Consider the following 16,849-nt stretch of genomic DNA (forward strand, 5'->3'; position numbering starts at 1 on the left):
AGGTTTTAAAAGTCCTGATGTAGTATGTTTGTAAAAATAATATAGGTGGGATGTAAATAAAAAACAAACAAACAAATAACATGATAGTGAAGATATTGATTGGAAAATGTCATACTAACTGAAAGCATCCATGTTCTTACACCCATAATTCTTAAGGTAAAATGAAAATAGACAGGAAGAAATGGATACTATGTTGTGGACACAGATACCAAGATAATAAAAGTTTACAAAACAAAAAAGCTGGAGGAAGAGTATATATTTAGTTAATAAACTTTCCTGACTATCTTCTCAGTTATAAACAGAAATTGAAATGATTTATCTGTTAAATGTAACAGTGATTCTCTGACAATAAATTTATCTTAAAAAACCATGTCTGTTTCCACCTTGTTTCAAGAATTTCAGATACTGCACATTTCTACTTGCCCATTTTATCTTGCATGTGGATTAGGCAAACAATGTGGTCTCAAGCTGCCCAAAGATTATTATTGCTTTTCAATAATATAGCAATGAACAGTACAGGCTTCAAAAATAATTCAGAAACATGGAAGATTGCAAAATGATGTAATGCTTTAAATGACTTATTAAACTTATTAAAACAGTGGTATCTTTTCAAACTCATTTACGAACTTGCAAAAATATACAGCTGCTCTAAAGAAGTGCCACACTTGTGTTCAAAAATATTTTTTCCAAATAATGTTCAAAATATACTATATGTTCAAAAGTGAAGTTTTTTATTAGTGCATTCAGAGCAAATTGGAAGCTCTTTTATTCTTACTGTTAGCATTGCACTCTAACACTGAGATTATTTTTATTTGCAGATTAATAAAACAAACAACATGCTGCATTTTAACAGTGCCTTATTTTAATAGTTAAAATTAATTGCTGGGCAGACCTAATCTATTAAGACAAAAATCTCCACATGCCTTTTCTGACCATCCTGAAGGAAAAAAGGGGAGAGTATCAGCCTGAGAAGTGCATGGATTGGTTTTCATGATGCAATTCTTTTTCTTTTCTTTTTCAAAATATACTGTTACTACAGTAGGAGAGGGAAAGTAGGAGAGAGAAGGATCACACTTAAGAGTGTGGCACCATCAAAACTGACACCAGCCAGAGCATAGAACAACTCAAAGAAGTAGTGCAAGATCAGAAGATATGGAGACACTTGGCCCATAGAATTGCCAAGAGTCGGACACAACTGAATGGGAAACATCACCATCATCTTGTGGACTAAGTTCTTACATTTAAACCTTGGGTAAACATGGCTTTGTTGCACACTGCAGGTACTGTAGTCACTTTCACCATAGAAAGCAATTTAGGAAGTGGAATAAACTCAGTGGTTTTAAAAGCATTGGAAATGTCTGGTTGAGCCTCATAGATCTGAAATTAAAAACACAAAACATGTATTTACAAATAAATATATAATACATATACACAAACCCAAGTGATGTAATAGTGGCTGTAGCCAATTCATGATGGTCTAAACGCCCAATTGCACATGAAAAAAAATGTAGAACTGAAACATTGGCATCAGAGATCATTACTGAAGCAGGAAAACTTTCTGGTTTTAAGCTAATTAGGAAAACACTACTTCAAGTATAGCAAAAATAGGCCTCAGCACTGCAGAACATACATGGGTTTTCTTCCCACTGTAACATACCACAACAGTATATTGCTAGTTTTGCTACTTGGTATGTTGGAAGTTTATAGCAATAGCAATAACATTTATGCTTATATACTGCCCCATAGCACTTTACAGCCCTCTCTAAGTGGCTTACAATGTCAGCATATTGCCCCCAGAAACACGGGTCCTCCTTTTACTGACATCAAAAGGATGGAAGGCTGAGTCAACCTTTATGGCTTTTTCTGTGGTGTTTTAGTAATTTTTGTCATAAGGCACTTCTGTCTGGGCCATAGAAATTTGACATTTGATCAAGAATCTCTCAATATACTGCATATATATTCTCTGCATTTTCAGATGATCAGCAGTGAGCGGCAGCATAGAAGACAAGATAAAAAGAACAATACCATAGAACTCTCAATGCTTTTTAGGCATACTAAAAATAAACTGGAGGGACGGGGGCAGGCAGGGGAGAGGGATTAGAGATATGAATCCTTTTCTATTAACTCTACTCTCACTTGATTTTCAAGATTTTACTTAAAATCATTGTCATCTTTTGAAGTCAGAGAAGCATCTGTTAATGATCTTTCCCAAACATTCTCCATCATCTTTTATTACACTTTCCTATGTCTGTCCCCCACAAACCACACTCACATAAAATTATAGCAACCAATGTCCACCAAGCTGGTAGGATACACAAGGGAAGGCTGATCTAATATCTTTCAGGCTGGTTACATTTTCCACAAATAACTAGTGATATGTAGCACCAAATAACACACCACCAAGCTAATCTTTAGTTCAAAGGCTTACCAGTAATTCAACCTATAGAGGGGATCTGGTACAATGATATAAGAATTCAATAAACACAGGGAAAGATAATCATACATTGGCCACTACTGTATTTAATCACCTCTCCTGAGTTAATAGTGCACTCCTAAAGGATTGTGAGCAGATTACAGCAATTAAGCACAGAAAACACACAAGAATACATTTAGCTGCCCACATATTACAATCCCACTTCCTGTTTATTGTTCTGGCTCTTTTCATTTCAAACTTCTGAAACGCATGAACTTCAATGCAAACTTCTCTATAGGATTGTGTTCTTAGTTCTCATTCAGTTTGATGAAAACAGTGTGCTTTTGAAATGTACTCAAAGAGAAGAGAATCTGCCTGACTTTTATGGATTTAGGGGGGCATTTTTGTAATTAAATTAAGAGGCTGCCAAAAGGGGTATATTTTTTACTATAAATGTCATCTCTCTAGCTGTTGCATCTGGCTTCCCATACTTCTATCAAATCCCATGAGAAAATATCATGGGACTCATTCCTCCATTGGGAAGTTTTAGCAGTCAGAGAAGCATCTACAAGATGAGGAGGATTGTAACAGAAAACAACAGCATAGTCTCCACTTCCTTCACAACTGAAGTTTGAAAATACAACAGAAAGAAATTGTGCAAATATTGGCATAGTGTAGCTTATCCATGCATTACTCGCAGCTAGGCAGGATTATTATAATAGACTGTACAAGGAATTGCTTTTACAGTTAATTTATAAAATTATCACTCTGCTAAACAAATAATTCCCTCAACACTGTCAGACTATTTACTGAATCTGCACTACTATTAATCGTTTCATAGTTCCCATCACCAATCTCTTTCCACTTATGACTGTATGACTATAACTTGTTGCTGGCAATCCTTATGATTTACCGTATATACTCGAGTATAAGCCGAGTTTTTCAGCACGTTTTTTGTGCTGAAAAACGTCCCCTCGGCTTATACTCGGGTCTATACGGCTTATACTCGAGTTGTTTTTTTAAGCCCTCGGCTTATACTCGAGTATATACGCTTATACTCGAGTTTTTTTTTCTTTTTCACATTTTACCGGACGGTGTGGAAGCCCTGCAGGTGCAGTGAGAGGGCGGGCGGGGAGCCGCCAGCCTTCTCAGCTGAGGAGGAGGTGTCCCCAACCGGTAGGTGCCTCATTTCCCACCCTCGGCTTATACTCGAGTCCCCAGTTTACCCCAGTTTTTGGGGTAAAATTGGGGACCTCGGCTTATACTCGGATCGGCTTATATTCGAGTATATACGGTATATTGATATATTGATCATCAATTGTGTTGTAAATGTTGTACCTTGATGAACGTATCTTTTCTTTTATGTACACTGAGAGCGTATGCACCAAGACAAATGCCTTGTGTGTCCAATCACACTTGGCCAATAAAATTCTATTCTATTCTATTCTATTCTAAAACTCAGCAGATGCTGTACTATATTTGAGGGAACTCACTTATTAAATCATATGAAGCCTTATTATACCAATTGCATTGGCACTTCCAAGCCTAACTGATATTTTAATAGGTTAAATACATGATTATTGGATATGGCTATGATGATTTGATCGGGGGTATGAATGGCACTGAGTTGGAGGCCCCTCTTTTTTCCCTTTCAAAATAAACAATAAATAAATGAATAAATTTGCAATCTTATAGATGTACTGTGATTTACTACGTGGGAGAGGAGAAACCTCACTGAATTCACTAATATTTTTTTCCAGGCAGAAATTTATATAACTAGACTATAAATAATCCCAAAGAATTAGGAAATACAGATCTTTTACATTTTGATCACAATATTAATTTGCATATTTGAAACTAATACGAACTTACAATCCACTTCTGCATTATTTCTTTCTTATATTTTTATCCTGCCTTTATTACTTTTATAAGTAACGCCAGATGGCGAACATACGTAATACTCCTTCAACCACCTATTTTTCCACAACCCTGTGATGTTAGACTGAAAGAGTGATTCAAATCTGATTTGAACTTACTCAAATTAGGCTACATTTGTTTCAATATAGCCTTTCTGATCCTGTCCACATAAATAATATAAGATTTTTTAAAAATAATTCTTACCTGTGAGATCTGCAGTCTTATAAAAACTGCAGATCAGATAAAAACTACAGATATTATTTAGAAGGGGGGGAGAAAAGGAGATTTTTACAAGTTGAGATTGTGAGATTTTTAAATTATACTGTATCTAAATAATATACTTCTGAATTACTTTGCCCTCAATTATTTGATGTAATATATACAGGATAGATAGTCAGTTTGGTCTAGTTGTTAAGGTGCTGGCCTAGAAACCAGGATGATAGAATTCTAGTCCCGCCTTGGCCATGAAAGCTGGTTGGGTGATTGTGGGCTAGTCACTCTCTCTCAGTCCAACTCAAGTTATTTACTTTTACTGTTGTGCAAAATCTTGAGAGAAGCACAAGAGAGCTCCGAAGTCTGACTACTTTGCCATTTATCCATCCTTCCACAACCCATTAATTATAATGAGTTTCTTTCTGACTTACCATCAAATATAAGAGGGCAAATATAGTCCTGTTCACATAGAGACACTTCAATAACTGTCATTATAACAAGAGAAATGTTGATAAGGGTCATTTTCATGTACTAAATACATACTTTTCAAGTAGTTCTTACCTTTCTCAGCAATTTCATGTTGTCTAGCCATGCAGATTTTAGTCTCGGAACAAAAGAATACTGGGATTCCCTAAAGTATCTGTTCAGTAAATCTGGGCATACTTTGAAAATGTTCACCATAAGATCAGCAACCATCTCATCTTCTACAGCAGTCTTTAGACTCAGAAGAAAGCGCAGCAGAACCAAATTACCTCCTCTAACAAAATAATAAGTTTGAAAGAAGCGTCACTTTGATAGAATATAATAATATATAATCGACAATCAGTGATCAGAATCTATGCTGCAGATGCTATCAGGGGGCAGGAGTTATGGTAAGTTAGCTTTTCTCATCTATTTTGGAGGATGGCAGGATGGAGAACATTATAAAACAGAGTTAACCTTTCCAGCTCTGGGGACCGGTGAGAGGGGCAAAGAGGGGATGTTCTGTGCTAGTGGCTGGCAAGCAGGAGTGAATGCACTTGGCTACTGCTCGTGCAAATGGGGGCACATGCACTCTTGTACGCTACTTCTGCGGCCTGGTTCTGAATGGCTCATGGTCCAGTAGTGAGGGTTGGGGACCCCTGTCATAAAATATACATATGAGGGGAGAGAGCTGTACTTGTTCAATGAAATATTTTATTTTTGTTTCCTGTTGAAGTCAGATTCACCGATTTCATGTACCACTTTTCAAGTTTTTTTCTTAACAAGAAATAAAAAAATTAACCTGAAGTGTATAAAAATGACTAACTTTGCTGTACAGCTACATATAATAGCAGATGATCAATCATGCCAAACCAGTAGGAACCCTAAGTGACTAAAATTATGTTGTCAAACGCTGTGAAAGGCATTCAAACCTCTACACTCACAAAATATTATGAACTGGAATGAAAAAAGAACATATGCAGAACATTATTTTGTTAGCCTGAGATTTACTCCTTCTAAAATGTCTTACTACTATTGCATAAAACCTTTGGTTATTTATTCTATCATTGGTAATTCCAATTTACATGCAGACATGCGGATTAATTAACTAAATGCTATTGGTTTAATATGCAGACATTGCCCACTATAGAAGTTGTTGCCAGAAAGATGGAAAAGAAAAACAGAATTTAACAGATTTTTATGTTTAAAAGATGCAGATTGCTGAAGACTATATGACCAAAACCAGTAGAAGTTTTGCTTCTAGAATAGATCAAGAGGTAAAAAAACTTGCTCTGTTTCCTGCTTGCCCTGTGAAATTACCATAAGATAGAATAACCAACACTCTACCATTCACAAAAGATGAGGCAACACTGAAGAAAATACTTCAAACAATTTAGCTCTAACCTAAATAAAACTGTAAAATATAACTGGACTTTAACACTGAATAACTGAATGATTTACCTGCCAGATGTGCCAAGACTTGGATCATAAAAGTTAATGCCATGTTTCAGAGAACAACAAAGATTCATTAAAAATTTATGAACTAGTTCTCTCACTAAAAGCTTTCCTGGTTCTTCACACCCTTGGGAAGCCTGCATAAAATTAACAAATTGAAGAAAAATAGTCATCTTACCACATTTGCTTATTCAGTATTTCAGAGCACAAAGTAGAAGATCTCAGATTCTGCTCTTAAATGTTTCTAGTGCTTCCCCAATCTGGCTGGGTAATTCTGGGTGGTGCAATTTCAACATACCTGAAAATAGCCATACTGTGTCGGTCTGGTATAGATTCTACCTGGTTGTATAAAACTGGCTGCTCACATTGGAGCATTGAAACTGGATACCATTTCCTCAGAAATAGCCCAGATTACTACTCCTAATGGCAAGCTATTTTTACCTTACTAGGCAAACTATGGGCTTTGGTATGGCCTTTCATTTTTCTCGAGTGGTGGCACGTAACAATATGTTTCTATACATCTTAAAACAGTATTTAGATGTAAGAAAAAGATGGAGAGAAGATTATTATACCTTGACATCCACTGTGCTGACATCAGTAATTCCATTCCAGCGATAGAGTGAAGCAATGTGGTTCAGTATTTCTGAGGTAAAAAAGTGTACCTTCTGGGTCTTACTGATACCTTTATTGAGAACCACCTACAAATAACACAACATATTAACACAATAGTTCAAAATTCCTAAGTCAGGCCATAAATGTGCTATTACATCTATGGGAACTGTCAGAAGTATCATAAACAATTTTATACCACTGTTGCATTCATTTGCAACTTTAATTTTTTGTTTACTTAAAAACGTAAGTTACTTAAAAGTATAAGCAAATCAAGCAAAAAGTTCTACACCTGAAATGCTGATAAGTTCTTAAGCACAGCAAAATAAAATGGTAATCAGAGATTGTCTGAAAAACCACAATCAAGATATTTCAACAATCAAAGAACATACGGTATAATGAACAAAAATATTTGCAGAGTATACCTTAGTTTCCAAAGTTGAAAGCAGAAGGTTAATTGTGGAGATTCTGTCTTCTTTTAACCCTGTCCTAATAATATCTGGAATGAAATCTAAAAAAAAAAAATTAAAAAGGATAACATTATACCTGAAATACAGTAAACATTTTAATTAAATCAATTTTGCAAAGCTTCGCCAATTACATCAGAATACAGTATGTTGACAACATAAAGCAAACTCAAAAACAGGGAGCATATAACACAGCAAAAAGAAAATTAATATTGTGAACTAATTCCATAGTGCCTTACAGAAATATTTATAATTCTTGGGCAGATGCTTTCCTGGCCCTTAGCACGCTCTCTAGTTAGAGGAACCCTACTTTTTTATTAATGCAGCGGTGCTTGACCCTCAACCCCAAGCTTATTACTTTAAGAGCAACAGAGGCTTTCCAAAGCTTTTCTATTATTACATTATATGCCTCAAGAATTGTTTTGTTTTGTTTTGTTTTGATGGGAAAACAAAACAAGAACATATGGAAATAAGTAATGATTACCAAAACCTTGGTCTAGGTATCATGAAATCCATTATACATATCCTTCCCACATCAACAAATAATTTAGGAATACTTGTAAAATACCTTTTAACTCCAGAACCTGCACAAGGATAGAATGGTCGCCAGCAATTAAAAAGGAAATGGCATATTGGATGTATGCTGTACGGATATCAGGCTTGCCCTAAACAAATATTAAAGATGTTCAGTATATATGAGAAGCCTAAAAGCCACTAGATTACCCACAATGCCTTAAAAATGGAGCCTACATAAAGATCTATTTGCAGATTTAAGCATACAGTGACCAACATATTAACTGATAAAAGTACCAGTATTTGTGTATCTATTGCACATTTCATAAAGTACAGTACCTTAACTTTCTTATTTTGCACTTATCAGGATCTTATATCTGTATCACCTAAATTATGGTCTTGACAGTGAGCCCATAATAGTTTAGATAGGTAGAAGTTTCTACTATTCTGGCTGCCTTTTATGCTTATTTGACTCAAATAACACAATTCCCAAGGATGCAAGAGTCACGTGTATTAAATCAACCGTCTCTAATTATCTGCCATTCAACTATGTTAGACTGTAATATTCACAATCTTCAATCAAGATGGCCAAAGATTGGGGACAACTGATTTAGAACAAAATTCTGCCTGCATACAGAAAACTAGCATATCAAAAATGTAAGTAAGCTGTTTTTTCCTAGAAGTGATAGCTTTTCTTCTTTACTTCAAATGTGTGATCTCTCCAGACAAGCATGGCATTTTTCAGAAATCTATTGTGTACTGTACTTTTTCTTAAAATCTGAATGTAAAGGCTGAATGTACACATGTCTATAGGTTTGCTGTAAAAATCTCATGACTCTGCTTCATTGTCTTTTTAATTTTAAGGATTTTTATATGAACTAGGGTCCCTGCATTGCAAAAAAAATGATTTATCTCAAAACCGTAGCTGCCAACTTTTTTAAAAAACAAGGAGGCTATTTTGTACAAATGGTATATGAAAATCATGTAGACGATGACAAGTTCCTGTTATATGAGTTGCACATGGTTGACTGATTTTTTTAAAAAAGAAACAACTTGTCTCATAAAAAAGAGCTTTTCTTTTGACCACAGCTTTGTTTTGAAAATAAAATGAAAAAACATAAGCCATCAGTTAATCCTCATGGCAGACTTTTTGTTTTCTTACCTTATAGTCTCTCTTCTTCACTAAATTAGGTAAGAATTTATTATTGAAATCAAAGTGGCTATAGACATCTCTGGCAGCATCTGATCCCTGTGTCACCATTGCTGATAGCAAAGTTAGACACAGACGAGACAGTCTGTAAAGAGAGACAGTCAGAACAGGGAACAATATTTAAGCAATGTTGGCAAACAAACTAATGAATGAAAAATTAAAAAGTGAGGACACCTTTGAAATGAACATGTTTGTTCATTTTAGTTAGCTAAGGGAGCAGATGCAGAGTATCATATAGTCAATCTAGACACAAGTACTTTAACCAGACACAAAAAATTTCAAGGGAACTTAATTACAGCAAGCTGGATTTCATGTTACTTTACATGTATAAATCTAGATATATGCTAACTACAAAAGCAATACAAAATTATTGCCCTATACAGAGTTCATATAGTATATAATGGGAACACATTATTTATTTATTTTATTTTATTTATTATTTAAATTTGTATACCGCCCTTCTCCCGAAGGACTCAGGGCGGTTCACAGCCAAGTAAAAATACACAAAACACTATAAATACAATTAAAATACAATTAAAAAACTTATTTAAATTGGCCACAATTAAAATTTGGAGATAAAACCCATTAAAAAACCCATAACTTAAAAAACTACCCCAGTCCAGCGCAGATAAATAAGTAAGTTTTAAGCTCGCGGCGAAAGGTTCGGAGGTCCGGAAGTTGACGAAGTCCTGGGGGGAGTTCGTTCCAGAGGGCGGGAGCCCCCACAGAGAAGGCCCTTCCCCTGGGTGTCGCCAGACGACACTGTCGCGCCGACGGCACCCTGAGGAGTCCCTCTCTGTGAGAGTGCACGGGTCGGTGAGAGGTATTCGGTAGCAGCAGGCGGTCCCGTAAGTAACCCGGCCCTATGCCATGGAGCGCTTTAAAGACGTTCACCAACACCTTGAAGCGCACCCGGAAGGCCACAGGTAGCCAGTGCAGCCTGCGCAGGATGGGTGTCACTCGGGAGCCACGAGGGGCTCCCTCTATCACCCGCGCAGCTGCATTCTGGACCAACTGCAGCCTCCGGATGCCCTTCAAGGGGAGCCCCATGTAGAGAGCATTGCAGTAGTCCATTTAGCCAGTTATCTGGCCAGATTAAATAGTAACATAGCACTGCTAAAGTTATTATTCATTTACTAGGTAAATGACCTCGTATATTTATCTTCTATATTTAAAATATGCCCCAAATATTTTAACAGGAAGATGGATGTATGCATGCATCAATATGCATGAAAAGAAGATATCTTGATTATTACTAAAGCTTTCATAGTAGATCAAAACAGAATTGATAAAACCGCTTTAGGACTGAAGTTTGAAAAAACCTAGTGCTTTATGAAACAGCACCAATATTCAATAACCCCAATTCAATAACCCCATCAGATTTTTAAAAAAATATTATTTCATGAATATAGTGCCACTTTACAAATGTGTATGTGCCTGTCTGTGAGAAGGAGAAGGGAGAAGGGAGGGATGGGGGAAAGAGAGAGAGTAAATACTTATGAATGAACACTGTATTATAAATATTTTTCTGGTTAAAATTCATTAAATTCTGATTTCAAGACAGAGCCTGCCGTATGAAAACAACAAGACAGAACACAGCAGATTTTTGGAGTAACACCATTGCTGCACCATCTGGGTTTTATAATTTCAGAAAACATATGTAATTTGAGAGTAGATGAATGTTGGAAATATGAAGCTATATATTTAAGCTTATTCTTTATTCTAGATTTTTTTAAAATTTTAAAAATAGAAAAAAATTATGGAGAATAAAACGATAATCAATGAACCACAAAGCAAAATAAGGAAGTTTATAGAAATAAAATGTTCCTAAAATGACTGGAGTTAAAATTGATTATTCTAGTCTCCAGGTTCAACACAGGATTACAATGTAGAATGTAACCACAGCTTTTCTGTAAGATAGTTGTAAATCAGTATTAAAGAGTGCTTTGTTATTCCTGGTAACAGAGCATAAACACAGTACTGAGCAATGAAAATTTTATTCCATCATAATTCTAAACAATGGTTTGTTTTAAACAAGGAACTTACCTATGAGTTTCAGAATACAAGGCGGAATAAATTAATTTCATGTAACTGTTAATCAACTTCTTTACTATATTCATCCCCACAACACGAAAATGGGACAGATCACTTGCTGTTCGCAGCAAAATATTTTCTAGAGCTTGAAAAATTAGCAGCATCTGCAAAATTTCAAACATCCCAATATACTGACTTTTTAAGATACAAATGGAACTGAGCATTCTAAACAAAGTGTACTCCAACAGAAAAGGAAGCTTTGCAATATTCTTGGAAAAACCCTTTGCTGCTAAATTAAATTATACCCAGACAAGGATCTGGATTGCAACAACACTCAAATTCAAATTCAAATCCTTTATTGTCATTGTACATCATGTATACAACAAAATTAGTTTAGCCTCTACTGGTGCAGTCCATACAAGAATACAAGACAACATGATCATAATGAAAATTTCCAAAGCTTTAGTTATTAGTTACTATGGTGGTTTTGTTTAAAAGGCATATGGGAAACCTATGGCCTATGAAACACATCTGCCTATTTTATTTAATTCTATCAACAATTTAAATCTCTTATTAAATAGGGATACTGGAAAGTCTCCACTTGAAGTCAACTTGAGGACAGGACTTCTACAGGTTCTATACTTGCATCACATCAGCTTCAGATCAAGCTGTTTACTGGCTCAGTGGCTAAGACACTGAGCTTGTCGATCAGAAAGGTTAGCAGCTCGGCGGTTTGAATACTTAGTACAGGTCTCCTGCATGAGCAGGAGATTGACTAGATAACCTCCAAGGTCCCTTCCAACTCTGCTACTGTTATTGTTTCCCGAATATCCTTTAAATACTTTATGTGTGACTGTGACTAGATCAAAGACCCGGAAAAAAAGTTTTCTGTCCCTGGTCTAGAACATAAAGGATAGTAATATTTTAATAATTATGTTACAAAAAGGATGTTGCTGACATGTGTAACATAGTACAAATAAATTATTGAAACCTTTTCACTGATGGGACAAATGCTCATCCATGCCAATTTCTTTGCCAGAACTCTACTACCTCATTTAGAACGCACATTTATATTTAGTATCTATTGTAGGTTCAGTCCAGTACCAGAAGTATAATATCCCCTCTCTAACCCCAAAAGTAGAGTGCTATTTGCAACACTTTATTGCAGGGACAGCAATATGGGGACAAGTCTAACCAACGTGGCCAATGGGAATTACAGTCCAACAAGACCTGGATGCATTGCCCATTTCTGAATTAAAGTATCTCCATGAGCATCCTAGCACTGTAGGAAACAGGTAGGAAATTCATTATTCATAAGAACAAAAATACTTTTAAAACATTGCGTGAGATTTTTAGAAAGGATTGCAGAAATAAGATTCACTAAGGGTTAATTCCCTAGTGCAAAGACACTTTTAAATGAGTAAAATAATCACAAATGGCACACAGTGTTCATTCTTAATAGCACAAAAACAATACCTAACAGGAGCCTGTGACAACTCTCATCAATTGAAACACTGACCTCACTGTCAGGACGCCTTTCACCATCCAGAAGTTTAAAAATTTCTACACATTCAATAGAAACTTTTATGTATCCTTCCACTACATCATACTGCTCATTTGACGGTAGTAATTTAGCTTTGGCTATGAATGTTTCCAAACCTGGAACGAAACATACATTTGATTCTTTCAAATCACGCTGGACATGTTATTCTTTACTTCAACGAACTATAATTGGCAGGTTAATCGGTTTTATTCAAATAGCAGTTTGTATTTCAGGCTCCCAATTATATTAACTGCCTCATTTTTTTCATAGCAGAGCTGGAAAGTGGACTTTGCTTTCTTTCTTTATTGTTATCAATATTTTACCGATACAGCATTTGGGAAACAAGTTATGGAAAAAAAGACCTTCAAATGCAGAAGTTGACAAAATAAATGTAATAGTAAAAGCAAAAGCGAAAAAGTTGGCAATTTGTGTTAAAACAATGCAGGAGCATGCCATACCAAGGACAGCAGTTGGAAAGTTGAAAGTTCCTGTTAAAGACTACTTCAGCTTCAATCGCAATAATACAAGAGCAAACAATAGATTCAAACTTAATGTTAACCGCTTCAATCTTGATTGCAGAAAATATGACTTCTGTAACAGAGTTGTTAACGCTTGGAACGCACTACCTGACTCTGTGGTCTCTTATCAAAATCCCCAAAACTTAAACCAAAAACTGTCTACTATTGACCTCACTCCATTCCTAAGAGGACTATAAGGGGCGTGCATAAGAGCACAAAAGTGCCTACCTTTCCTGTCCTATTGTTCCCTTTCATTATATCAAATTAATATAGTTGTTGCATACTTTTGTTTATATGATGTGTTGTTGTTTTATGTTGATGTTTGTGTATACTGTTGTGACAAAATAAAATAAAAAAAATCTATCACAGTTTACTATATCTATTGAAGACTGCCTGCCTTCCAATAAATGTAACGTTCCCCCCCCCCCACGCTTCCTTTTATAATTCTTTTTATCAATTGTAACTCGCAATAACAGCTGTCTATACGAAGAATTCACAATCCTTTTGCTCAGGACCGAAGGACACAGAATCAATTTTAAGCTTGTCTCTCGCTTCTGGACACCACGTCGTTGTCCGTGACACATGTATTAAAGACAACTTAATTGGCCTTAAGATATTCAACTACTGTTCGCATATTAGCAGCTGTGGCGACCGCCCAGCTTTTTGCAGCGGAGAGATCAACTCGACTGTATCCACGTGGGGACCGTGAGAGCGGCGTGGCTGGCTGACCTTTCATCGCAGTGCTGGAGTCGCGGAGGAGGAATTTGAACCGGGCGCCGGTGAATTCCGCGGCATCGCTGCTGCAAACCCGCTTGGCTGGGGGCGAGTCCTGCCCCCCGGCCGAGGCCGAGCTTTTGCGTTTGGTGCCCATAATCCAGAAGCAATCGCGGTTCGCCTTCGACACCCGTTAGAGCGAAGGGAAGCCGGGCTTGCCTTTGCGGGGGTTGCCCGTCTCGGCCGGAAGTGGTCCGTTTCGCTTATTCTCCCCCCATCCTCGAAATTACGACAGAGACGGGTTCCTAGCCTGACTAAAGCAGGCAATCAGTCCGAGCTCTGTAGGGCAGTGGCGGAGGCCAGGGTCACCCTCGTTGCCCAGAGGAGCAAAAGATGACGTAATCCTTTGCAGTTTCAATATACGTTCCCAAGCTGAGTTTTTTCTCCTTCTGCAATCTGCACCCATCAAGTGAAACCTGTACGTCTAAGGAAAAACTACTTTTAGTTCCTTTGGAGTTTTGAACAAATAAGAGCAATAAATGCTTGCTGCTAGTTATAGGGGATCAAATATCTTGATTTGAAATAGTATTTTTAAGTGGTTAGGGATAGCTGGTTGGGAATTCTGGGAGTTGGTTCACACATCAACACATCGTGTTAAAGTTCAGGCAAGCTGAAAAAACGCTGATCTAAAGTGTAATCAAGTACTGATAAATTCGGAGTTCAGAGTTATCTATTTGTAATGGCTATGTAAAAGCTTGAATATTAATTAAGTTCCAGATACTTTTCCAATTGTATTGAAGTAACTATATACTATATAATAGTATGGGAAGAAATATCCATCCAATTCAGTTCCAAGCTGGGAGAAAGACACTGGAAACATGGAGGTTGATTGCAAAGATGGCTTATTGATGAAGCAGAACCACCTGGATTTATGCAGCTGACAAAATGGAGTTGAAGTTTGGGGGGGGGGATTACATTCTTTGGGCTTTGTATTTGAGCTTCCTGTTCCTGTGCAAGAACATGTCCTTTAATATTTTATTGGCTGTTGTCAGATTCCTATGGGGTCGTGTAGGGTTCATAGCTGGCTCTAAAGGCAAAAGAGGAAATACAAATCCTAGGTGTTTCTCTAAGCTCCCAGGTTTAGTTGAAAGTTTGGACTGCTCTGAGATCATGCAATGAAGGGGCTTATGTTCTGAAAGGATGTGGGGCAATTCCTATTGTGTCTTAATGGCTTTGTCCTGTGTTGGATCTTGAATGAGGGCTAATCCTACCATTATGTCTTTGTTCAGACTTTGCTACAGTGAGTTTCAAAATATCCCGTCTTGAATGGATTTTTGCCTGCAGTAGGTAGAGATAGCTCTACTCATAGGCATTTGCTTTGCCTATGAGTAGAGCTATCTAGATATACCTTTTCAATAAGCTCTTTGTCTCTTAAGTGCTGACATCTGCTGTGAGCTATTAAGGAAAGGAGGGGTTGCTTTCTGCCTCTAAAAAATGTTTCTTCATTTCTCCCTTTGGGAAAATATAATATTCTGCCTTTTTTTATTATTTCCAAAAATATTTCATTCTTTAGGAGGGCTTTAGGTATTGACTTTCTATAATAATACACATTCACATATCGATAATGTTTCAGGTGATGTGCCTTCTAAGATAAAGCAATCATCAAACCTAATTGTCATTCTCACTGCACAGATTAATGGTTTTTAATCACATTTATTTTATGAAACAATATTAACAGATTTCTATGGAATATTAGCCCAAGCTTATTTATCTCAGTAAATGGATGCCCTTTTATTAGAATAATTCAGTCTTCAGTTTAATGTCTCACTGATTTAAGTGGCACTACTATTCTTTGACATAACACATTGTGTGTAATACAATTCAAGCCATTAATGTAAGTTAGTGGGAACCTAATTAATTGTATTCTAGTCATTAATTATAACTTAGCAAGAGCTTTCCCATAGATGATACTTCTACAAGAACTTTGTTACTGATCAAACACCGAAAGCAGTTAAAGATTGCTACCCTTATTGTACTGGATTGAAAATTTAAATTTGATTTTTATTTTAATAAAAAACTGACATTAATTCTGATTTTAAAATGGCTTGTAACATAATTTTCTGAAAAGCATGGGCTCATAATAAATCATTATTGTTAATCAGTTAATGTACTGCTTAGAGAATATACAGTATTAAAAAGGTTGGCTCCCATTTTTATGCTGCAAATGTAATAAATTTGAGTAATTATGGCACATATGAATTTGTCCAGTTGTAATCCGTATTGGCTAGATTTTGTTGTTGTTGTTGTTGTAAATTAGATCCTTCAAAGGCAATTAAGGATTAAATATGTCAATATTTTGTTACAATAAACTTTGGCTATATCACTGTACTGTAGCAAAAAATTGAGTATATACTCATGGAAGAATGTCCATATTCCTAATTTGAAATGATGGCTTAATTAAATTTGTGAACTCTCAAACTTTGAATTAGCTTTGTACTGATGAAGAAGAAAGACAGGACAATATGGTATTTTATGGTCTAGAATCAATTTGTTGTTTATTAAAATTGTATCACAACTACAAAGACAATTGGAGAAAGGCATATATTTTTAGTAGATTGATAGCTATGTATCTACATATATATACATATTTATCTTTAAATGTATATGGGTGTGCGTGTCTGAATATATAGAGATAAGTTAAATATCTGGATATATTTTATTTTTCAGCATAGTGAACAATTTTCTATTTTGATCATTTAAGTATGTAGTTTAATATAGTAT

At 36.0% G+C, this 16,849-nt stretch overlaps 1 protein-coding gene across 1 annotated transcript in view; it reads right to left on the bottom strand.

Moving 5' to 3' along the window:
- Nucleotides 1–15,025, bottom strand: part of URB1 (URB1 ribosome biogenesis homolog) — a 62,881-nt gene extending 47,856 nt beyond the window's left edge. The window contains exons 1-10 of the mRNA XM_058184836.1: nucleotides 14,084–15,025; nucleotides 12,813–12,952; nucleotides 11,306–11,457; nucleotides 9,212–9,344; nucleotides 8,105–8,201; nucleotides 7,495–7,580; nucleotides 7,033–7,158; nucleotides 6,467–6,597; nucleotides 5,105–5,300; nucleotides 1,240–1,377 (exon numbers count right to left, since the gene is read on the bottom strand). Of these exons, the coding sequence (XP_058040819.1) occupies nucleotides 1,240–1,377; nucleotides 5,105–5,300; nucleotides 6,467–6,597; nucleotides 7,033–7,158; nucleotides 7,495–7,580; nucleotides 8,105–8,201; nucleotides 9,212–9,344; nucleotides 11,306–11,457; nucleotides 12,813–12,952; nucleotides 14,084–14,225 (1,341 nt within the window). The 5' untranslated portion in view covers nucleotides 14,226–15,025. The remainder of the gene's footprint in view (nucleotides 1–1,239; nucleotides 1,378–5,104; nucleotides 5,301–6,466; nucleotides 6,598–7,032; nucleotides 7,159–7,494; nucleotides 7,581–8,104; nucleotides 8,202–9,211; nucleotides 9,345–11,305; nucleotides 11,458–12,812; nucleotides 12,953–14,083) is intronic.
- Nucleotides 15,026–16,849: the final 1,824 nt, after the last annotated feature.

Source organism: Ahaetulla prasina, chromosome 5, assembly GCF_028640845.1.
Source record: "Ahaetulla prasina isolate Xishuangbanna chromosome 5, ASM2864084v1, whole genome shotgun sequence".
Lineage (NCBI taxonomy): Eukaryota > Metazoa > Chordata > Lepidosauria > Squamata > Colubridae > Ahaetulla > Ahaetulla prasina.